The sequence below is a fragment of the Octodon degus genome, unplaced genomic scaffold (assembly GCF_000260255.1).
Source record: "Octodon degus isolate 3935 unplaced genomic scaffold, OctDeg1.0 scaffold00160, whole genome shotgun sequence".
Taxonomy (NCBI): Eukaryota; Metazoa; Chordata; class Mammalia; order Rodentia; family Octodontidae; genus Octodon; species Octodon degus.
The window spans coordinates 4355212-4379842 of NW_004524736.1; the positions used below are offsets into that span (position 1 = coordinate 4355212).

At 53.1% G+C, this 24631-nt stretch overlaps 1 protein-coding gene across 1 annotated transcript in view; it reads left to right on the forward strand.

Moving 5' to 3' along the window:
- The window catches only part of Snd1 (staphylococcal nuclease and tudor domain containing 1), a 443244-nt gene extending 420239 nt beyond the window's left edge, over positions 1-23005 (forward strand). Inside the window, exons 17-24 of the mRNA XM_004642716.2 lie at positions 8343-8531; positions 14001-14142; positions 16892-17015; positions 17853-17922; positions 18775-18888; positions 20313-20516; positions 22257-22301; positions 22403-23005. Coding sequence (XP_004642773.1) covers positions 8343-8531; positions 14001-14142; positions 16892-17015; positions 17853-17922; positions 18775-18888; positions 20313-20516; positions 22257-22301; positions 22403-22468 — 954 coding nt within the window. The 3' untranslated portion in view covers positions 22469-23005. The remainder of the gene's footprint in view (positions 1-8342; positions 8532-14000; positions 14143-16891; positions 17016-17852; positions 17923-18774; positions 18889-20312; positions 20517-22256; positions 22302-22402) is intronic.
- The last annotated feature ends 1626 nt before the right edge of the window (positions 23006-24631 follow it).

The following is a 24631-nucleotide window of genomic DNA, read 5'->3' on the forward strand; positions in this document are numbered from 1 at the left end:
CCTGGGTGGAGGGAATGAGCTGGCTGTGTTAGACTGCTACTATACTAAGGTAAAGTGTCTCATCAGGTTCACAGCTTTGGCCGTGGCAGCGCGCCTCAGCCTTCGAGCAGTGTCAGTGATGGCAACAAGCCCAGCTCAGCGGTGTGGCTCCTCTGTGACAGGAAAGCACCCCAGTTACATTCTGGTCACTCACTGGCTCACAGGAAGCTGTGGATGGGATGAGTGAGTGGTGCCTAGTCCGTTTTCTGTTGCTATAGCAGAGTATCTGATACTGGGCACTTTTTGTTTTTGTTATTAGTTTTTAGAGGGGGTCTTGCACTAAGATTGCAGGCATGCATACTGTATTTAAAAAAAAAAAAAAAAGCTTGTTTTGATTCCATTTTGGAGGCCCCAGAGCCTGGTACTAGCACCACTGCTGGCTTCTGCCAAGGTCCTCAGGGTAGGTAGCACCGTAGGGCAGGAGACCTGGAAGCAAGGGTGGGAGGGGCCAGGCTTGCTCATAGCAGCCTGAGCCTTTGAGACCTACTTTGATCCTTCTCAAAGGTGGTATCCACAGGACCTTGTTACCTTCCACCAAGCCCCTTGTACTCTGTTTTGCTGTTCTACTTTGTTTTGTTCTGTTCTGCTCGGTTCAGTTCAGTTCCGTCTGGCTCTGTTCAGGCCAGGTCTTGCTTTATAGCTCAGGCCTAGCTCCAGCTTTCTATCCTCCTATCTCAGCCTGCCAAGAGCTGAGATTACAGGAGTGCACAACCACACCCAACTGGCCCCACTTATATTTCAAGATTTGCCACCTCTCTGTTCCACCATACTCAGGGTACCACCAGACTTGTGGACCACACTTTCAAACCGTGGACAAGTCACATCCCAGCCATGTATTCAATAGAAAGCATCTGGCATTCCTGGGACCTGCTAATTAGTGGGTGACACTTCTCCACCAGCTCTTCTCTCCCAGGTGTCCCCTTGCTTTTCTTCTCTCTTTGATTGCCAGCCCAGTCTTTCCACACATAGGTCCCTCACCTCCGAAAATTCAGATCAGAGAGAACCTCTTGTTCTGCAGATAAAGAAACAGCTTTGAGCCCAAAGCAGGTATCGTGGAGGAGATAGAGTTGGTTCTTGGCTAACAATTCAAGTCCAAGACTTTTCTCTGGTTCTTCATCCTATGCAGTTCTCTTCTGTGTTCCTCACTGATGTCTTGGAGGATTGTGAAAGCAAGAATATATAGCCCAGGAGCTGGGGAGATAGCTTGGCAGTCTAAGCATCTACCTGACAAGCACAAGGACCCAGGTTCAATTCCCAGCACCACATGCTGTGCTGGCCATTGAAACCAGGCGTGGTAGCACACACCTATAATCCCAGCACTGGGGAAGCTGAGACAGGAGGATCACTACGAGTCCAAGCTGCATAGCAAGACCCTGTACCGAATAAACAAGATTTTAAGGGCTGGCCACACAGCTCATGGATTAAAGTGCCTGCTTAGGCAAACACAGGGGCCAGGGGTTCAATCCCTGGGCCTGTGCTGCTGGCTTCGCCTCACCCCTAGGGTGTGCTGAGAGGGCAGTTGGGACTGGCTATGGTGGTACATGCCTGTAATCCCAGCATTTGGAAGGCTGAAAACAGGAGAATCACTGTGAGTCTGATCTACATAGTGGGACTCTGTATACCCTGTCCTAAATTCATTTAAAATGTGTGTGTGTGTGTGTGTGTGTGTGTGTGTGTGTGTGTGTGTGTATTCCAACTTCTACCCCTGAAGCTTGTCATTGGGCTTCCTGTGTCACCTCTCCAGAACTGGCCCAAATACTCTTACTCTGTCATCTGCAGAACTTATAGCCCCCACACGGCTTTGCGCAGGCTGCTCCTTTCTCTCTGGAAGCCCCAGGGCAGGCAGTGTGTCCTGTCCTGCCTGAAGCAGGTGCTCACTTTCCAGAGAGCACCCCCACAGCTGCTTTTCCAAGAGTGTGGATTCCCAGCCTGAGACTGAGGGTAGCTGGAGCCTCAGACATTTCCTGAGCTGCCTTAGGCATTGTACACAGAGGCTTGGCAGTGCCCTGAGGGGAAAAGCATTGGTTCCTCCATTCTCCTAGCAGAGAGCAAGGGAAGGGCTGATGCAAGTGCAAGAAGTCCTCTGTTCATTGCCATGAAGTCCCCAATGTGGAATATCTCCTTTGGCTCCTGGAGTCATTACATGGAATGTAGATCCCCCTGTTGCCTTCCCCTATTCTCATTTAGAAAATTGTTCTGCCCTCAGTGCCCCTGGCTAGCCCTTCAGTGAAGGCAGCCTGTAGTGCATGCTCTGTCTTCTCCCCTGAATCCCCACTGCACTGTGACCCTGGCAGGGAAGATTTCATCTTCGCCCTTTGGTGCCACTGGGCATCCAACTCAGCCGCTGCACAAGGCGAGGGCTTGGGCAGATGCAGCTAAATGAGCCCTAGTGCTGCCAGTGATCTCCCCCACTCATAACACACATGCACATATGGGCACATTTTAGGAAAGATTTCAGAGTCTAAAGGCTAATTGCCTGGGGAGGGCCTGGAGAAGCTGCGAGTATTGGTGCTTATAAAACCATCAGCCTTTGCCTGGCTCGTAAGCTGTTTCTTCCTCCATTCCCCTTAGCAAACCCAAGTGGCTCCCAGGCCTGCACTGCACCCCAGGCAGAGAGTATGCCTCGTTGCTTAGACCAGGAGAATGACTCAGCCCCCACTGCCTGTCTGATTGAAGTAGTTCCTGTTTTAAGGAGCTGGGAAGAATGCAGTCTGGGAGAGAAGGGGAACAGTTTGAGGGTGGGGACACAGACTGCAGATATATTTCGATAATCCAGGGCACAGATGCCATAAAGAAAGGGTCCCCTACCCTTGACCCACTGTGCCCCCAGCCATGGCAGGTGACTGTTCCCCCTATGTCCTTTCCTGCCCCTGTTCCCCTTCAGCTGGGAAGGGAAAGCCTACAAAGCCTGGCTAGGTGGGTGCCGAGGTGTGCCTGTGCCTGGGCACCAGAAACTCTTCCTCAGTAATTAGGAGACATGCAAATTAACAGCCTGTACCGTTTGTATTAATTTGGTAAATAAGCCAGAACAATTTCATTAGTGGCACATTAATGTGCTTGGGAGCAGGAGGACGTGTCCCACTGTGAGGTACCAGGGCACGCTGGCTGCCTAGCCCACACCCAGGCCAGGTCCAGCATGTCTAGAGGCTGTCCCCAAGGTTTAACTCACTCTCGTGGTTCCCACCTCTTTGGCCCTATGTTAGAGAAAGATGCCCACACTAACTAGAAAGGCATCTATATGTCTCTTTAGGTATGGGAACCCTTGCTAATCCCCTGATGGCTTACTTTAGCACCTTTATTTTGTTTAAGGACAGGGTTGTGTACGAAACCTAAAGCTGGGCCCTGAGAGATAGGTCAGTGGTCTAAGCACCTGCCTGGCAAGTGCAAGGACTTGGGTTTGATCCCCAGTGCTGTGCCCGCCCTGCCCCAGGCGTGCTGAAGTGGCCACCTAGTCCAGGCATGACAGCACATGCCGGCAATCCCATCTCCGAGGAGACTTAAAATAGGAGGATCACTATGAATCCAAGTTGCATAGAAGACCCTGTACCAAATACATAACATTTTTTTAAAAAGAAAAAGAAACCTAAAGCTTTTGGTGGAAAGAGGAGAATGACAGGGCTCATTAAGCAGGAGTTGGTCTTTTCTAATGAGAAGACCCCCATGCACAGCATGGTCAAACTTAGCAGCTGCTGGATATGAGTAGCCCAGAAATGTAGGTCCAGCTATGACATCAGTTGATGAGAAGAAGCAATTTTCACGTTACTCTGTTTAATACACAGGGCCCTTTCTTCCTTTCATTGTCTAGAGGTCATGTGACTTGCCCCAAAATTCACAGGTAGGGCTAAAAGTTCAACCCCAGATCTGACTCCAAAGCCCACACACCTTGCACCCCTCAGGACCCAGGCTGAGCCAGCGCATACATCCAGCTCTGGATAAAACCTAAGTATGAAACAGTCTTTGTTCCCCTGGGAGCTGACAGTCTAGCTGGAGAATGAAGACACTTACTTAGGCATGAATAACTGCCCCTGCCAGGAAGCAAGAACTCAGTGATGATGATGGCAGTCTTACTGAAGCATCTATATGCCAGTCTTCTGGTACTTTATGTATTTTGTATCAGCTCATTTATCCAGCACAACAAAACTTTTGAGGTAGGCACTGTTACGATGCCCCAAGTTTGCAAGAGGTAAATAGAGGCACAGAGAAGGTACGTGACTCTCTGGGATTGAACTCGGGTCATCTGGCTCCACAGTTCTTGCTCCTAACTCCTGCTCTGTGCATGGCCCTCTCGGTGCCACAGGGAGGGCGAATCCACTGTCCAGAGGGCAGCTCCCTGCACGCCCTGGTCAGGGAAGCCCTCAGAGAGAAAGTTGGGTCAAAAACCCAAAGAGCAGAGCTCACATACCCTGATCCAGCCAGTTGCCCAGCAACCAGAAAGCCCATTCTTGCTCTTCTGGTATTGAAGGTGGAGGACCAGAGACACTGGCTGACCAGCAAGTGAGGCAGCCCCACTCTCCTTTCAGTTCCTGGGGGTCACAGCCAACCCTCAAGCATCTGTGCTGCCTGCTCTGTCTTGATCAGTTCCCGCCAAGCCATTTTCCCAGGTGGCACCATCCACCCTTCTCCCAGCTCCCAGGAAGCGCTCTTCTCCCAGACAGCCCCTTGTCCTCCTGGGTCTCAGCTGCCCGCTGTACAAACAGCAGGGAATGACCCTTGCTGGCACTGCTTGTATATACACATACATATACTTTAGAAGCCCCAAGGCCGTGTCCACCCACGTGCATACACAACACTCGCACACAAATAGGCAGCCCATGGTCATCTCATCACCCAAGACATGAACTCCTTGATGTCATCCACCACTGTAGGAGTCCTCCCACAGAAACTTTTGAGTCCAGGTCTCTGAAACACTCCACATTGCTGACGGTAAAGTAACTATGGTAGAGCACTCTGTAGTTTACACAGCACTGTATGGAGAGTATCTCAGTTAATGCTGAAAATAGCCAGACAACCAGAGCTTTTTAGTTTGAGGCACCTTGAAGAAGTAGCTCTCTAGATATGTGCCTCTATATATAGTCAGTCTTTATTCACAGGCAATACACTTATAAATTGACATACTCCCTATAATTTATTTGCAACCCTAGGAACACTACTTGTTGCACTTTTACGGTCATTTGTGGACAGGCAGAGTGGTAAAATCTGGAGTCAGTCAGCAAGTGCATTCCCGTCTCAAGTGAATAAGGCAACACTACCTCCTTGTTGCCGCTCTCAGAAGATAAATGTCTTTTTCTGTGATCTATGTTATGCTGCTTTTGTGTGTGCATGCGTGTGTATGGTGTTGAGATTATCCCTGTGTTACCCAGGTTTGCCTTAAACTCCTATGCTCCAGTGGCCCTCCTGCCTCAGCCTCCCAAGTAGCTGGGCCTACAAATATGCCACTCTGACCAACTTTTCATTTTATTTTTATTTAAGGAAAAATTCAGAGAAATTGTTTTAGAATTAAGCAGAGAGGTCAAGCTTGTACAGACAGAGACACACATAACATTACAGTTCAGCCTCAGGTTCTTGGCAGTCACTAGGGAGGTGAAGCACAGTGGAAGACACACAGCATTCTGAGCTGGGCACTCCTGCTTAGCCTTTGCTTGCAACTTCTGCTGGCCTCTCTGAGCCAGAGAAGAGCCACACAAAGCTCCAGCACAGCACATAGCCTGAGAGCCGGCAGCCCAGCAACATGGGAGCTGGCCAGAACCGCAGCCCAGCCACCTTCCCCTGAGAGCCTTCCTTTGATTGAGAAATTACTGTGGTGGTGGCAGCTGTAATGAAAGGGGAAGCAGAGCCCCACGGGCGACAGCTTTATCTCCTTCTACAACCGAGATGGATCCAGTGGCAGCACTGTGCCCATGGCCAGAGATTTCTTTGCTGTGCTGCCGGCTGGGCCCCGGGATTTGTCAAGCCCAAGTTAGTGCATCAGTTGCAGGCAGGGTGAGCAAGGGGACCTATGAACTCAGGGCTCATTTCCAAGGAGAATCTGCACTCCCTGGTGGGGCTAGCCCCAGGAGTGGCAGCCAGTCACTAGGTTCCCCTAGTGTGAGTGCTGGAGAGAGGTGGGCGTCTGGGTTCTGGCTTCAGACAACACAATGTCCATATGGGATTTGCTGTGTGAAGTGAGGTCTGAGCCTGGCACCTTTCGGGATGAGAGGGATTGTGCCTGCCTGGTTGCCTCAGCAACCCATCTCTGGGCTTCTTACATCAGTCCCAGCACCCTGCTGCAGAGAACCACCGTAGCCTGGCACAAGCTACCCGAGGGCCTGCCAGGCCTAAGGGTTGGCTGTGTGACCACTCAGGGCCTTGCAAAGCAGTCAGGTTTAGGGGAAGGACACTTAGTCACTACAACTGTGTGAAAACCGCTATGGGCCTGGCCTCAGTGTTGGTTGAGAACTGAATTGGCCTCATTTGCTGTTGGCCATGTTTCTCCAGACCCTCCACACATTCTTCCTTAGGCTGGGACCTGTTCCTAGCATATTTGGTACAGTGGGGCAGACTAAGGCAAAGAAGGGATGGTCATCTCGAGTGACATCTTGCCTATCACCGCAGACCCGACAGCCCCTTCTCTCTGCCCAGATATTCCTCATGCAAAAAGTTCAGTCTTACAGCAATGTGTGCTTTTGCATGGCAGATACGAGGTATTGAGCCCTGAGCACTGTTTTGTCCATCTGTCCTTCCCCATACATGCAGGTCTTCCAGTAGGTTAATTGCCAGACTTCTAGACGAGAAGCCTGCTGTGGGATCTGTAAGCACTAGTTGTCGGTTCTACCTGTGTCTGCCTTTCAGCTGAGTGGTGCAAACATTGGGTTGGCCTGGCCCAACCGCTGGGTGGGAGGATCTTGCTACCCAGCACTCCTGCTCTGGATCTGTGGTGAGGTACTAGGTGGTTGGGCCTGGATGAAGAAGCTGCACTACCCCAGGAGAAGGACCGCTCCTGAAGCAGAAGGCTCTGCAGAAGAGGGCGGGAAGAAGGGAGAGTCTTGTCTTCGCAGAAGCAGCAGCCTAGGTTCTGCTGTTGGCTCTGCCCCTTCCTAGCTCCACTTTCTCCATTCCTTAGTTTTCCAACAAGTCAGGCTGCATCTGTTTCTGCAGTGTCCTGACCCAAACAGACTCTGGGTATCCTTTCTGTCCCCACCCCAACTTCAAGCATTTCTACCTGAAGGATTAGCTATGAGACTTGGGTAGGTAAGAGGGGAAGTATTCAGGGTCCTGCCTTCTGGGCCTTGCCCCTTGCTTGCTCCCCACTACCTCTGTCTGGTTCTGGGTAGTCATCTTCTAGCATCTCTTGATTCCTTCATCCCTTCTAGCCTTATGCCACTGTCTCCAGCTCAGGCTTTGAGAATTCCCAGGTATTTAGACATTCATTTTATTGCTTAATCGAGCTTGAAGCCATTTAAATTAATACAAGTTTTTACATTTAGCAGCAGAGGCTTTTAAAGGCCCCTTTAGCAGAAGAAAGAGATCAGAAGAGAATCAAGGAAGGAATTTATCCTGGGCCATTGCCTTTCTGCCATGGGGACAGATCAGCCACCACGAAGGACAGCAGAGTCAGTATATGACTGGGGCCCTTTGAAGGCTCCAGAGTCAAAGGGACCTAGGAGCTCATGGTACCAGGGGAGGTTTCTGGTGTTCAGTCATAGCCTATGGCTCAGGGTCACACTCATGACAATGACCAGACCCTCCAGCTGCTCCTTCTGCCTGTTAACCTAGAGGAGCTGCCCCCTACCTGCTTCTATACCAATTCTTTTCTTGCTCATGTCATCCTACCTCACTTGTGCTCTTTCCTGTCCTCTCTCTGCTTTCTGGAAGCCACTTTAATTACGTTCATTAAACATTAATTTTTTGAGCTCTTACAGGAAGAATGCAGTCTTCCAGGGATTGCCTGCTCCCTGAGGCCTGCCTGTCTCCCCAGTGCAGGCCTGGAACAGAGGCTGAAGAATAAAGCTTACTCAACTCTATTGCTTACCTCTCTTCTGACCCTGAGGCTCCCATCCAGTCACAGTCCTTGATTAACCCAAGGAGGATCAAGTGCACCCCAGTAGTTCTCTGACAAAGGAAGGGGAGCGGAAGTGGGAGGTGAAGTGAGGGGGTGTCTAAGAAGGGTTCCAGTGTATGGCTATGGTGGATTCTGCTGTTTTCCTTCCCTGGTACCAGCAACTCCTGACAGGTGGACTGAACTTGGAGGTAGCTGCTCAAGACCTGGGGGTCCTTGCTGCGAGTGTCACCTCCCTGCAGCTGACACCCTGTCTTTCTGTCCCCAGGTGGAAGTGGAGGTGGAGAGCATGGACAAAGCTGGCAACTTCATCGGCTGGCTGCACATGGATGGCGCTAATCTGTCCGTCTTGCTGGTAGAGCACGCACTCTCCAAGGTCCACTTCACGGCAGAGCGGAGCACCTACTACAAATCCCTGCTGTCTGCCGAAGAAGCTGCCAAGCAGAAAAAAGAGAAGGTATGGGTGTGGCAGTCACTCCCCAGTATTTTTGTCCTCTCCACACACCCCCTAGATGTTCCCACAGTGAGTAGCCTGGGAGGATGGTGATCTCAGACATGTCACAGGGTGTCATGCGTAGTCAAGGGAGAAGCTGCCAGCTTAGCTGACCTTGAACATATATAAGCCAATTACAGACCTGAGATGGGCCTGACTTCAGCCTGTATGAGCCCCAGGGATCCCCAGGCCTGCTCGGGTAGGCCCGCAGCTGAAGGCTGTCTGGGGGTGACCATGGGGCTGTGAGAGAAATGACTGGGGGGCCCTGGTGAAGCCTGGGCTGCCCTCCTTCCTCAGCTCTGCCCCTGCCCTGTCGGTGCCCTCGGAGGGACCCAGAGGGGCCTACAGCCATGTATGAATTTCCTTCACGTTCCCCACAGGGACACATCCCCAGGAGATGCATAAAGCTGTTGGGATAGCAGATTTACAGCCCATCAGTCTCTGCAGATGCTGCTAGGAGAGAAAGGGGGTGGGTCGGAAAGCAGCTTTTGGAAACAAAATAACGATTAAGGATCTCAGTGGTTTGGGGGTATGAGCCCAGCCAGGCACCCCCCTACTAGCCTGTCTCCATTGACTTATAGCCAGCCCTGATAATGGGGATAAATCAGCTGGCCACCAATTTGTCAGGGCTTCTCTGGGCTTGAGGAGGATTTCGTGGGACACCCGTGCTGAGCCATAAATTTGTTCAGGAATAAACGTTTCCTTCCCCATGGGGCAGCCATCTGGCTCAAAATTTCCTTCCCAGAGCCAAGGCCCAGACACCTGCCAGAAAGAGTTGGGGGCTTTGGGCCCCTGGAGTCACTACACTTTGTCCAGCCCACAGTAGCCACCTCCTCAGTCAGAGCCTTGCTTTTTCTCTGGGGACAGGCCCAGGAGCTACCCTCCTAGGTCTCCTTGTCTTTTTTCTTCCATTTCCTGGGAAGTAAGGCAGGCAACACCACCCTTTGGTGTCATGAGAACACAGGTGGACAGACAAGAGGGAGAGGGGACTCAAAAAGCCGGGACAGGTTAGAGGGACTGGCCTTGCTCTGGAGGAGCCAGCTGACTTGAGACCTTGGGAGATCCCCCTTCCTTGTTCTAGTTCTTGCTCACATTAAACCCTGTCTTCCCAAGGGGATGAGAGAAGCAGGCAGCCTCAGCTTCTGCAGGAAGAGTCACATGCTTCCTCTTGGATTTCCTGCCTGTGACAGCTGAACTTAACTGCCACCCCCGTGTCCTCTGTGTGCTTGAGGGAGATGGAGGCGAGGAGATACCAGGGCCTCCTGCTCAGGACTAAACTCTTCCAGAAGAGAAGCAGCTTGGGCTAATGTGGCAGCACATGATGCAGGCTTTGAGCTGAAGGCACCTTTCGCTACTCAGCCAGTGACAACTCACTCGAGCCCAGATGCTGCCTTCTCAGATCTGGGCCATCCTTGTCTTATGGGAGTAGAGACCAGAGAGGGCCACAGGGAAGGACCAGAAGGGAAGTCTGGGCTGAGGGGGAGGGCTGGGTTCTTTGCCAGGTGCTGAATTGGGCATCGCTGCTTACTGCCTAGTAGATGTGTCTGAGAGAGCCCAAGTTGTCATTTCGCTGGTGCCACTTGATGATGCTGAGGAGTAATTAGCAGTGATTAATTACTTACACGGGCTGTGTGTTTTTATTCCAATCCCATTAAAATGCAGTCCACAGCTCTCAGTATGAGGCTGGCCTACCTCCTGGGTCCCTCTCTTGCAGATCCTATCTGTCCACTTAGGATCCCGAGGAATTAGGCTGGTTTTCTTCCTCCTGCTGAGGCTAGTTCCTGGAATGGCACTGGCAGAACCTTGTAACAGCACTCAAAATTAGCTGGACTCAGATGAAAGAATTTGGTGACCCGCTGAGGGACAGTAACCCAAGTGTCTCTATCAGGTGGGGGAGTACCATCAGCGTCAGGATTCAAGATCGTTTGGTCTGCAGGCTAACCAAGGAAGAGATTCCTGAGACCAGGCTCATACAGGAGGCTTTGGACCTGCATGTGTGAAGATGTGTGCATGTCCTGGGGAGTGTGTCTGGAGAACATGACAACGCTGGCTTCCCAGCTCTGAGGACTTAGCAGTCTCTCTACTGGTTATAATTCTTCGCCTTCCTCTGTGGGAGACGGACAGAGAGTCATTCCCTTCTGCCTTAGGGGTTCTAGGCAGACCTGAGGACCAAGGACAAAGCCACAAAGGGCAGACACTTTAGGCTGCCTCCTCCCCCACACACACTCATGCCCAGCAGGGCCCTGGACAGGGTTGGGTTGGCCATTGATTGGCTTTTATTGAGCTTGGCTTCCCTGCTGTGGGTTTGAAGGCCTCTGCCACCCTGGCCTCCTGCCAGCCCCACTCCAGGAGCCTTGTAAGTCTCGATATTGAATAGGACTTTGAACAGAAACCCCAGCTGGTGGATCCCAAATCCACATTCCCTATCCCCTGCCAGGAAAATGACCTGGTGCTCCCTAAGGAAGACTAGAAGGAGGGACAGCTTCTGCTCCTCACTTCATGTGACTTTGACTGTCCTAGTGGAGGCTTCTGCCTCACGGGCAGCTACAGCAGCGAGACCCTCAGAGGACTCCAGAAAGTACAGGGAACACAAGCAAGATAGGTGCTTGCCTGGCAGAGCATTCAGAAGCAATGCAGAAGAAAGGAGGTGCTTCTGTAGTCGGGCCTGATCTTGGTGGATAGTCAGATCATGATGGGTCACAGTGGACCCTGCCTCAGGGCACCTCCAGCCTTGGAGCAAGAGCGAAGCTATTTTGCATCCTGTCCACAGACCCTGATCTAATGAGAGCACTGCACAGCCTCTCCACATTGATGGAGCCCAGACCCACTCCATGAGAGATCTCCCAGCAGCCATGGGCCTGCTGCTTGGGCCAGACTTTCCTCTCCCCTGCTCAGCACCGTGGCATTGAGGATTTACCCCACCCCACCCCTGCCAAGAGTCTGGGATATATCCCTAAGGAACCAACTCTGTGTGTACAACTGCTATTCTTTCTGAAGAGGATCTTTGGGTTTTCCTAGTCCTCTCAGGGTTCCAGGAGGAGGAATATCTACCCTGAGGATTCCTAAAAACGAACACCTTGTCAGGGAGCTGAGCTCAGAGCACAGCAGCATGCCTGGGAGAAGAGGCAGCAGTCTGCAAGTCTGGCCCAACGCTGTAGGGTGAGAACCATCCCTGAAGGTCTGTGTCATCCTCTTATCACCTCAGCTTTTGCCCACCTCGGCCTGCCCCAGAGGAGCTCCACACCCTCTCCCCAGGGAGGAAGCCCGATGCTGTCGCCTGAGGCTTTTTCACTTGAGGAGTCATTAGCAGCTTCTGCTCTCACCCTGTCAGTCTATTCCCAATCCGTCAGCACTGCTGAGGAGCACCTTCCCCCACAGCCTGGAGAAGCAGGGTGGGGTTGGGATTCAGCCTTTGCCAGGAGCCAGTGCAGGAGCCCTGTCTCTTTACCAAAAGCTCATTGGAGCAAGGGAGCGAGGGTGGGGTGGGGCAGATTGCTGGGTCAGGAGGGTGTCCGGCTGGTGGTGCAAGGCTCAGCACCAGCCTGTTGACAGTGATGCTGACAGCTTTGTCTTAAAGCAGTCCGAGTCCCATCGATCCTTAGAGCTGCAAGGGTCCCAGAGGGCCTGGGAGCCCAGAGTCAATAGGAGAGACTGGCTGAGTAGACTTATCCTGGGGAACTTCATGCTAGGGAGGCCCAGGAGGAAAGCCCAAGCCTCAGCAGGATGGAGGCCTCGGAACTGCAATGTTTGTGGCTGACCCTAAAGCCCTATCGTAGGGAGTGTGCAAACTGGAGCCCTGCTCCACCTGTGGGCAGGTGGGCCCTGGAAGGATCAGGCCAAGAGTCCCATCTGACTGGATGAAAGTCTTAGCTGCCTCATCTCCTCCGGCTGCCGGGGCTGGGGTGTCAGAAAGAGCAGTGAACACCAAGCTCTCTGGGTACTGATGCTGAGGGTGTGGGGCAGCTGGAACCTGAGAGGTGAGAGAGGGCCTGGGCAGGGGCACACAAACTCAAGCCCAGAGGCACTGTTCCTGGAGGGTGGCGGGAAGCTTGGGCCGTGAGTCTTGGCCCATGCTAACGGCCTCCCCTGGACTCAGAAAGTCTTCATTGCTCGCCAGCCCTCCACTTCTAGTGCAAGAACGTAATTCACACCTTGTAAAGGCAGAGATGTAGGCCCTGGCTGTGACCAGGGAGGTTCCATAATCACAGCGCCCCTGCCCCCTAGCTGCTTCCTGGGCCACCTAGGAATTTTGTCAGTGGCAAGGGGCTATCTCTATGCGTGTGTGGTATTTCACAGGGGAAAAAAGGAGACCTGAGAAAAGGTGCATAGCTTGACCCAAATGAGGCACAAGTTAAAGGCAGGAGCGCAGGAGCGCCTCACCTAAGGTTTTGCAGAGACTCAGTGCTGCCTTTCCCCCAAGAGGCTTAGTCAGTGCCAGAGTGCCCCAGAGGAGCTCTAGAGACAGGCTGCCTGTCTGTGAGCCTGGTTCTGCTATTTCCAGCTGTGATCTTGTGTCTCAGTTTCTCCACTGATTAAGTGGATATTATACCTATTAAAGGGGCTGGGAGAATTAAATGGATTCAGGGAGTGTCACCTGACGCTAGTTAGCACACAGGTCTGCAACCACTGCTTGGAGTATTCTCTGCTCCTGTGTCTGCGGGACCCCATGTGTGGTCCAGACCCCAGTACTCCCCCTGCCTCTTCCCACTGCTCAGCTGGAACACCACCTCCCTTCCTGCTCTGACAGGCCTCACTATTTGGATAATCTCCTGGCCGCAGGATTGGACTTGACACGCTGTCACATCGAATCAGCTTCTGAGCCACTGCTGCCCTGACAGTGCGGGGCGTGGGGAAGGGAAGGAGGGAAGAGTGGAAGGGCAGCAAGGGGGTGGCCCAGCTTCTGAGTAAGACCAGAGCAACCTGCTGGAGGTGAGGAAGGAAGAACACCGTCAGGCTGCTCATGAGAGGGGAGCCTGCACAGCCGCCCTGGCCGTGGCTTGGCATGCCTCAGGAGTGCCTGTGGCCCTGGGACAGTGGAAAAGTGTGGACTGCTGAGTGGCCCTGCAGGGCATTGTGGGCTGGGAGATGAAGGTTTGGAACTTTCACAGATCCCAAAGCCGGGCTGGTTTGGTAGGGGCCTCACACTTTGGTGTGCATGCAGATCACCTGGGAGCTGGTTCAATCTATTGGACTCACTCTGCAACCCTTCTAACAGGTTCTAATTTGGTAAGCCTGGGGGGATCCAGGATCCTGCATTCTTAACAAGCTCCCCAGCTGCTTATGATGTTTGCTGGATCAAAAAAGATCTCAGCAGTAGGGGGCCTCCAGGGGCTCAGCTGTATGATCTAATTGCCCTGCAGTGAACCTCACACCCACTCACCCAGTGACCCCATTTGTCCAAAGTCCCTTTCCTGATTTCCTTTCTTGTGTCAGGTCTGGGCCCACTACGAGGAGCAGCCTGTGGAGGAGGTGATGCCCGTGCTGGAGGAGAAGGAGAGATCCGCCAGCTACAAGCCAGTGTTTGTGACAGAGATCACGGACGACCTGCATTTCTATGTGCAGGATGTGGAGACTGGTGAGTGCTGGCGCAGCACTAGCTTAGCTGGAGTCACCCAGCCTACCTCAGGGTGAGGGGCCCCCAGCAAGGGGTAGGAAGCCCAAAGTTCAAGGAGGCTACTCTGAGGAGCTGGCGCTGCTGCCATCCCACCCTAAGGCCTGAGGTTGTCCCAGGACCCACAAGGGAGCCCTCAAGTGGACATGGACATGTGGCAAGGCTGAGCAGGTCCTCTGAGGACAGGTGAGATAAAAATTTGTCCAAAAGATGCTCTGAGTCTTAGGGGATGGTTTTGCTTTCAGACACTCCTGGCCTGCCTGGGCCTGAGAATTTGTAGCCCACGAAGTCTAGCAGGAAGCAGGGAGCAGATCATCTGTATATGGCCAGGAAGCACCAGCCAGGGTGGTTTGGCCCCTCTCCTTCCCCACTTCCCAGAGGGAGGAAATAGTTGTGGGAGCCTGGGATTGTCTTTGCTAAGGTTTCTTCTCTAGAGGTTAGCGTAGCCCCAGTGGTGACCAGTTTCCATGGCAACAGAAGTCATCCCCTGGCAGTCTTTCTGAAGGACCCTCTCTTCTGTCCTCAATAGCTATGCAGTGTGGTCCCTGCAGAGGTAGAGGGGGTGGGGACCTTGGTCTTCTAAAGGACAGAGGGAAGTAGAGACCAGTCCAGCAGCAAGTGGCCCAGTTCCCACCCTTTCTGCTCTCCATGCCATGCTGCCCGGAGAAACAGCAGCAAGGAAGAGTTCCTAGAGCCACCTCTGGAGCCAAGGGGGCAGATGCTGGTAGAGGGAGCAGAGGGGCTGCAGATGCTGCTGCCATCTCTGTGGATGGCAGATCTGGCTGCGCAGCTCCTCCTTCCTGCCCTCGGGCCCACTGCAGACTGCCTACAGCCTCCTCTCGTCTCAGCCACTTCCCCTCTAATGATATTTCCCAGGCAGCTGCTTTTCTGGCAGTGTCATTTCACCAAGAAAAATTTGACCCGTTCCTGGCCCTGGGCTGGCACTGCTTGAAGGAAAAATGCAGAGGAGGGGTAGAGATGGAGCTGATGTGCCTTGGGGATTAGGTTTTCCTGAGGTCAACCGTGGTTCTGAGAGCTAGCCCAGAAATTGCCTTGGAGATGAACCTCAGAGCCAGCCAGCCTCCAGGTCTGGGCTGTATGACGGGCGTGGTGTGGTGAAAGTAGAAATGAAGGTGTTCATGAGCAGAGAAGTCTGGGAAGAGGGTGCTCAAATAGACTGTGCCCAGAGTACAAGGACTCCCTGCAGGCAAAGCATGAGGGACCCTCTCTCGGGAACATGCTCTCGCTGTCTCCACTGTTCCTCTCAATTGAAACCTACCTTCAGCGAGAGTCTGATAAAACATTGGCTGGGGGCTGCAAATGTTCAGCCAGGATGTGTGGGAATCCCCTGGAGGGTGTGGCCTGTTGGCAGGTAGAGAAAAAAAAAAAAAAAAAAAGCCAGGCAACTAAAAGTAAACCAAGTAAGTGAGGAGCCTGCGAGTGTAGATGCTGCCTCTCCGGCCCCAGAATGTGGCTGCGAGCGGGAAGCCAGCCTCTAGGGGGGGGACACAGGATTCACCACTGGTTTGGAAGCAGGGTAGCTGCTACGGAAGAGAGCCTATGCTGCAATCACGCCATGGGGCACGGGGGCTGGGGCTGCACAGCAGGCTGAGAGTGGGCACCATCCTTCTGTGTGTATGCAGAGACTGTTTTTCTGTACAGCTGAATTATTAACCACACTGCATGCACTGGGGAGTCTGCTCGGCCTTGTGCGAATAAACAGAAACAAGTGCGCTGTGGTCTATGCCCTGAAGGAGCACACGGTGTAGTGGCAGGAGCATAAACATGGACAAGAACTTAGAAGGCTGGTGGTGGCAAGTGTAACAGTAGACACGTGTTCCACACCTGTTTCAGCCTGGGAGAGGGGACCCACTGCTAGGCCAAGCAGCCACAGCCCTCCACCCACCCCTAAAAGAGGAGGAGCACAAGGATCTGGGGCACAGCACAGGTCAGGGCCAGAACAGACCTAAAAGGAAGAGCCACGGGGGACTGATGCCCAGCATGGGGGAGGAGAAGATGCACCAGGAAGGAGCTGGGAAGGGAAACTGAGGCCTCAGGGGCTGTGAAAACAGGCCCGAAACACTTCAGGGACCACGTTCCCAGGTCAGAGTGATGAGGGGAAGGCAAGGAAGGGAGCTCACTGCCCTCGGGTAAGAAGAGCTCTGAAGATAGGAGGCCGAGAGGAGCCCAGCCTGGCAGCACTAGAAGCTCTGTTCAGTGTGGATCTTGCTGGTCACAAGGGTCAGGGTGGCCCAGCTTACATGGACTAAGCCTCTGCACTCTGCTTCCAGAAGTCATTCCCGTCTTTTATGGTTCTGACTCTGGCCCTTTCCAGTCAAGGTTGTAAGAGACCCATCCTTAATCCTCACCTTTGGTCCTGGAAAGCACTGTGCAGAGTGGCCCTGTAAGTCACACCATGGCTGGCGACTGGCAGCTGGCCTTTGTGGGGGGGCTTCATGGCTGGCCTGCTCCCACACTACTGGAGGCTGCTCTGTGTCCGCTCAAAGCTCAGACATATTCCTGAGGGTTCACACAGCCTTCTCTTATATACTGGAAGGCTGTCCATGCCTATAGGACCTCACTTTTGAAGATGGGACAGCATGAGGACCACAGAAGACTGCCCTGGGTGGACTGTCTGGCATATCCCACCCTGTTCAGTCTGAGCCCCCCTTGAACTTGGCACCTTGGTCTTATACCCTCTACCTCCTGGCAGGGACCCAACTGGAGAAGCTGATGGAGAACATGCGCAATGACATTTCCAGCCACCCTCCTGTAGAGGGCTCCTACACCCCCCGCCGGGGAGACTTCTGCATTGCCAAATTTGTAGATGGAGAATGGTAAGTCACTTGGATCAGTGGGGCAGAGCCTTCAGTAGGAAGGAGAGCAGGGCTGTCCTCAGGACATAAACCCGCAAAGGAGCTTAGTTTCACCTCCTTCCCACTAGGTTGTTGGAGACTGCATCCATCAGCTCTATGGGGTGTTCCCCTCCATGGGCCACAACCCATATAGGGCCTGCACTTTGGTTCTGTAGTCCAGACAGCTGGCAGAGGACAAAGTGGTGTCCTTCCCTCTTGCCTGAGGAACTCCACAGAGGGAGTGCGGGCCGGCCGGCTGGCTGGTTGGCTAAGCCTCTCCAACACAGGGAGAATGATGTCACAGAAGTGTGGCAGAGGCTGGTTCACAGTGAGCCCAGACCAGCCACCCAGCCCCTCCACCTCTGCTGTCTGGGGCATGAGCTGTAGCACTCACAGGCCAGAAGAAGGTCACTATGTGTGTCAAGGATAGGGCCCATGGCTCCATTCAAGTGACGAAGTGACTTGGATGTGTTCCCTGCTGTGGCCTCCCAGACAGATCTCCTGGCTAATTACAGCTGCTGTTTAGTGTGCTGGGTTTAAACAGCAGACATCAATCTAGTCATTAGTCTTGTTACTTTATGCCCCAAGAACACATTAATCTGCTCCACATTCTCCCATCTCCCACCTCTGCTCCCAACCCTGTCGTGATTCCATTAGATGGTGTTCACGGTGCCCCAAAGCTGGGCCTCCATGCAGTTCAGGAACTACGCTCTTTGACACCCAGAGACCTTGGTGGAAATGCTCTGTCACCTGCTAGGGCCCCAGGGAGACAGATTCCTCAAGGTTGTCCCTTGAGCTCTACCCATGATGCCCTTGCAGGTACCGTGCCCGAGTAGAGAAAGTCGAGTCTTCTGCCAAAGTGCATGTCTTCTACATCGACTATGGCAATGTGAGTATTGGGGCCCAGGAGCAGGCGGTGGGGGGCCATCAGACAGTGGCCTCTTGAGCAGTTCCAGCTAGTGTCCTGAAGAGCCCCTAGGCTTTCAGACTGAGCCATGTCCCTCGGAGCCCCTCTACTGTTCATGCAGTATAACAGGCCAGGCAGGCCCCCTCACTGAGCCAGCAGACCAGTGTCTGTAGCCAGAGGCCTCCAAGTGCTCATAGGTCACATATCGAGGCCCCAGGACAAGTGCCCAGCCACATCCACACTTCCTCTTCAGCTCAGTGACTGAGAATGGACGCAGGGCCTCTGCAGCACATGAAGGCCTTTCACACCCACAGCTCTTGGCCCTCTTGCCGGCTGGGTGTTTCCTTCTACACATCCCCAACCCCAGCTGGCAGGAAAGGGGCAGTTACAGGTGGCTGAATAACATGTGTCCTTATGAGGAACAGCCCTCAGGCCAAACCTGGGAGTTTGTTGACAATCCTGGGCAATTCCGTACTTCCAGCGGCAGGCTGGAGAGAGACTGTAGTTGAAGACGGTAGTGCTTATGAGGTAAGGGCCATCGCTTTTCTCCTGTGCCCTCCTCAGTACTGCAAGTCCATGTATATCCGTGATTATTTTAGTGGGAGCCACTAGGTGTACCAGTGAGAACATGGAAGTTGCTGCTGGTGACAACAGCACATTCTTTCAGTGTTTCTCTCCCTGGGGAAACCTGTGCCTCAGTTGAACCAAGGTGTGGGGCAAACAGGAAAGGCCTGTTACTGGAATTTCCAGAGGCTTGGCACAGAGGGTGGCCCTCTAGAGCAAGGGAACACCAAGCAGTTAAGTGACACTGTTACCCTGCTGCCTCTTCTGCAGAGAGAGATCCTGCCGTCCACTCGCCTGGGTACCCTGCCGCCTGCCTTCAGCACTCGTGTGCTGCCAGCTCAAGCCACAGAGTATGCCTTTGCCTTCATCCAGGTGCCCCAAGATGTGAGTAGATGTCTTCCTCCTTCCCCGGGTACTGTGCTCTGACAGCTGTTACTGCAGCCCTCACAGGCTGGTAGGACTCTTAGTGACAGGACTTGGGAGATTGAGTGGTTAACTTTGACCACAGAGACTGAGGGGGATGTTGTGTAGAGGGGGGTGACGTGAGGGCCATTGAGCAGTCTTGGTGAGCCAGGAAGCATTTGGTCAGAAACTGGAGCACTGCAACGGGGTACTAGGTGGTTAGAGCGATGGCAGAAGACAGGAAGGGAAAGGGAAGTTTAGGATCTGGGTGTAGTGGGCTTATCTGCCCACAATCTTCCCAATTTATTCTCTATTTTGTAGGCAGGAAAGGAAGTTACCGCATTTCAGCCAAAACATTACATGGTCAAATCTGAAAGTTAGTTTTTACGCATTGTAGATGGGAAAGACTGGGAGGATTAATTGATTTTTGCAGTTGATGCTAGAGACAGTGATGACCTGTCCGGGGCCATGCAGGTGGGGATGGGCAGGAAGGGACAGGTCTCAGAGACAAATGACAATAGTAAGGAAGTTGGAAGCATGGGAGAGGAAGAATCCAAGTTGGAATTGGATTTCCTATGCACAGACGTGTTGCTGTTCGTCAAGAGGAAGAGAAGGAGCAGTTTGAGCTATCGGACCTCCAGGAAGCTCTACAGCTTCCAGTTTGGGAGAGAGAGAAAACCTATAATTGGGAATTTGAGTATTGAAAATGTAGGCGTATATAAGGCTCCTGAATATGTGGCAGATGTGACAGCGGAGTGGGAGGACAGAATGTACAGTGGGAAGAGAAGGGTGCAGGTGGCCCCCAGTTTCCAGAAGGAGAGAGCCTGTGTACGGAGTCCTTCACAGGAAGCTCCAGCACACTGAGGCCCTGGATTTGAGGAGGTTCCTGGTGTTCAGGGCAAGAGCAGGTAGGTGGCGTAGCTGGCACCAACCCCAGAGCCAGGGTACTAGCAGCAGATGGGAGGGTAGGAATCAGTGCCCATGACTCTCTTCCGCCTTCTCACAAAGGGAGGAAGAGAAACCACGGGAAATCCTGGGGAGAAATGTCACAGACTAGGTCAAGGGAAAGTCTGTGAGAATAGAGAAGCCTGACTGGGAAGAGCCCAGGGTGCCAATAAAGAGAGAAACATGGTGGGGTCCCTATGCTGGAACCACAGTGCTGGTGATAGGAGAAGAGAGAGGCCGGGGCGCCCAGAGGAGGGGGAGTTCAGGTGGAGAAAGCACTTTTCCTCAGAGACAGGACAGGTGGGCAGAGGCAAAGGGCTAAGGGCAAAGAGTTTGTTCATGAGGGGAGGATTCCTGTTGACCACACTTCTTTGGAGGGCCATAGGCAAGACCTGGGGCCCAGAGGGTTGTCTGCAGCTTTCCTTCATCCCTCTCGCCAACATGGCTGTGTCCCTTCCCAGGAGGATGCGCGCACAGATGCTGTGGACAGTGTGGTCCGGGACATCCAGAACACTCAGTGCCTGCTCAACGTAGAGCACCTGAGTGCCACCTGTCCCCACGTCACCCTGCAGTTCGCTGATTCCAAGGGCGATGTGGGGCTGGGCCTGGTGAAGGAGGGGCTGGTCATGGTGGAAGTGCGCAAGGAGAAGCAGTTCCAGAAAGTGGTACGTGGTGTGGAGGGGCCCCAGCCTTGAGGCAGACCCCAGCGCCCCCACAAGCACCATCACAGATGGAGGATTTGGGGACTGCACCCAGAGCTGCTTCAGAAGTGGGAAATCCACCACCCTGCTGGTCCTGCCGGGGAAAGATAATGGATTTGGGTTTGTTGGGGTTTAAAAAAATCTAATTACATTCCAAATTAATTGGCTGCGGGTCTGGCTGAGAATGTAGCTGCAAACTAGAGCGGAAAGTTTCCCTTTACATGTACCCCCCAGGTGACAAGCTAGGAAGCTTTGCTAGGGTGGCACAGGGAGGGTCAAAGCCTGTCTGTCTTCCCTAGTTAAGTCCTTTTCTCTAACATTCATCTCCCAAGTCCTCGCACCCAGGACCACCCCAAGCCCAAATTGTCCAGCAGGCAATACTGAAGGGCCTGGAGGGACTGTGTCACCATCCCACTCCATCCTGCTCCCACAGGGACTCAGAGCTTCAGAGCTCCACTGGTGCTGAGGTGGGAAGGAGCCTCATCCTCATCAGGTGGAAGGCTCTCTGCCTTGCTTCCGCCATTGACCATGACCAGGTGCCTCCCTAGGGAACACCTTGCTCTGTTCAGTTGTTTTAATGACTTAGGTTTGGGATCTGGGTGCTAGGTAGCCTATAACTTAGTGCCATTCCTGAGTCCCTCCTGAGCCGCCCCTTAAGCAGTCACCAAGGCCCCATCACAGGCCTGCCCCACCTCCCAGCTGAGGGTATTGTGTGACCCTTCGCAGGGGCGCAGTCCGATGGGAAGTTTCAGCACCCTGTGCCCAGGGCTGCTGCCTCAAGGCTAAACTGACTGGAGGGCAGCAGGCAGCGCCCAGCTCCTCCTCACAGGAGACAGCAGGTGTGGAATCCAGATCCTGACCTTTCCTCCACTCAGCCTACTGCTTTCCCTTTTGCTGCCCTGTTCCTACTGCCTCTGTGTGGTGTCCATGGCTATTGGACCATCAGCAGCTCTTTGAAAGAAGACACTGCTGTGAGTTGCTACTATGTCTTGAGAGAAGCATGACCCATCCCTGTCCCCCTCTAAAAACTCCTAGGTCCCTGTGATAGTACCTAGGAGCTTGGCTTCAGCTTTCCTGCAGAACTGAAATCTTGCTGTTCCCACATGAAACTCCCCACAGTGTACCTGGTGTTTTGGAATTCCTTTTGCCTCAGTCCCAGGGACAAACAGCCACCCCGTATTTATCCCTTTATTCATCCTCTCAGCACACATTTACTTAGGGATTCCCATGTATCAGTGGGAAGCCGCAGCACCCCCTCACTGCTTACATTTAAGCAAGAGGCAACAATAAATACGAACTTGAGAACATTAAATAAAATGCCAGGAGCTGATGAGGGCAAGAGAAGAAGAAAAAACTAGAAGCAGAATAAAGGGGATCAGGAGCTGGGGTTGAGTGTAAATGGGGCATTTGAGGCTGCGTTCAGGTAAGAAGGTGATACTTATGGAATGGGGAGGATAGGCACGAGGTGGACATGAAGGGAAGTGCATTGCAGATATGGGAAGCAGCCAGTGCCGAGAATCATGGCATCCACGGCAGACAGTGTGTCTGTCCACTTTGGCATTTACTCTGGAAACGGGCTCTGAGCCTGGGAGGACTTGCACGGATGTAGAACGATGCAGGGCTGATGTTCACTGCTGCCGGTCATGCTGATTGCTCCACTGAGAACATTCCTGTCTTGGTCACTCCCTTCCTTTTGTCCTGCAGATCACAGAATACCTGAATGCCCAGGAGTCGGCCAAGAGTGCTAGAGTAAGTTTTCATCTCAGCCCCCAGAGGGCGCCCCGTTGGAGGACTTGGCCCTGTGTCTGGCTGGTCCCGCACCGCTGATCCTGTTCTCTTTCCTCCAATAGCTGAACCTGTGGCGCTATGGAGACTTCCGAGCTGATGATGCTGATGAGTTTGGTTACAGCCGCTAAGGAGACCAGCACCTGGCCCCCAGCACCACTCACGCCAGTACCTCTTCTCTGCCGGGAGGGTGTTTTCTTCAACTCCAGACCCAGGGGAGTGGGGCAAGGTGTAGATTGGGTCCAGCTTTGCTTCACTGTATGGAAGTCTTGTAAGGTGGCATCAGGGTGGGGTAAGGGAACCCAGGGCTTGCTGCAAAAAGGCCATCTTCTGGGATGGCGGCAATGCTGTCTACAGTCTCTACTAGCTGATTTTGTATTTTTATTTGGGAGTTTGTGGTTTTTTAAAAAAATTGTCCTCAAATCAGGAAGAAACATGAAAGACTTTGTCATAGTGAAGGGGTAATCCTGACACCCAGGACCAGCTGCCAGCTGGTACCCTCCTCTGCCTCAGACTGCCCTTCTTTCCCAGCTCTGTCCAACTGTTGGTTATGTGGTTTCTCTGATACGTCCATTCTCCAATGCCAGCGTGTCCACATCTGCCTCCTCACCAGCCCGTTCTGTATTTAAAGCTTTCAAGGCCCAATAAAATAGTACATGCTGTCTGCAGCCCTTCCTGTCACAGTAGAGCTGAAAGTCGGGATCCCAGCAGCCCTAGGAGGGAGCAGCCCAGAACAGTTTGAACAATCCCAGCCAGTCATCAAATGCCTGGTCACAACCCCTAAACACCTAGCCATCCAGGGGGATCCAGGCTGTCTACAGAGTTCAGGCAGCTCCCCTGGCCTTGTGGCTGCCCCTTGGCATCATGGCCATTCTGCAGAAGACCTGACATCTCTGGACTCATTGCACACGGCTGCCCTCGGGGCCTTGGAGCCCCAGAACAGCTCAGCCAGCAGTACCCAGACTGTCAGCACTCTGATTGTGCCCAAGGCATGGAAGCCCCAGCTAGGAACTGAGAGGGAACTAGGGAGGAAAGTGAAGTGACTTCCCCAGCTGCTGCAGGGGCCAGCATTTGGCGGGTTATGAACAAGATTTCTTTGTTCTTCACTAGAGACTAGAACTGGAAGGACAGGCTGTCCTGAGAGGGATCCAGGCCCCTAGCAAGGATGACCTGTGTGCTGCACAGTAGCTCTTGTCTGATTGACAAGCTTCCCCAACAGCCAGTAGAGAGGGCTGGCCCTGAGCTGCTTCTAGCCTTTGAGGGAGAAGCCAGATCCCCAGCCTCCAGAGCAGCCATGTATGCAATGACAAGGTTGTCCCATGAAGGAAGGCTCTAGGCATCCAGCATGCAGTCAGTCCCTTGTTCCTCACCCACTGGGTCCACGTGGCCCTGTCCGTCCTGCACACATGCTCTGCTGAATCTAGTAGCACATCTTCCTGGCAGCCCACCTTCCACACTGACCTTCTGATCTGGATGATGCTTCACGCAGCTACACAGCATGGCTCCTTTGGCGTGGGTGGAAGGGGCATCAGTGGAGGAAGTAGGCCTGGGTACCAACTGATCCTCCTGAGCCACAGGTCCTGCCCAGGCACATGCTTGTTCTGACCAGCACTCACACCAAGCCAGAACTGCATTCTTGAGGCAAAAGGTGTATGCCTCTTAGACCCAGGATGCCCTGACAGAGGTGAGAGTGGGGAGACCCAAGGTCAGGCAGTGTGGAGCACAGAGCAGCTGCTTGTGCTTTCTAGTGCAATGAACTGCATTCCCATGACTGTGTGCACTCCTTGGGGGTCCACCAAGGCAGGAGGAGTGTGATGGGGACACACGTGAGCCTCTCCATCATCCCCGCTCCTGGAGAAGCTGTCGTGTTCCCAGCAGGCAGGCTCAGTCTCACCACGGCCTCTCATTTTCTTTTCATCCATGGAAAAAAGAATGCCTAGCTCACTCATTTTTCTATCTTCAAGGTGTTCCTGGTAAGGCCAAGAGGTGGGGCACTGTGTATTCATGACGAGCCATCAGTAGAGGGCCAAGATGCCAACCTACTCTTTTGTAAAAGGGTCTGAAATCATCTCCGTCTTAACAGTTGCCTTGGTTACATCTGCGCCCAAGGATAAACCCTCCTTAGTTTTTCCATTGAAATTATGCCTGAGCCTTCGCACTTCTTGTTTTCTTTCTCTTCTGAGGCCGGTTTAGACAAAGGTCAGAGCAGTTACCAGGCAGGGAGGCGCTGCCTCTGCATCTGTTGAGTTCTTGAGCTTTGTCCTGGGCAAGTCTGATGCCAGGGTCTGGCAAGG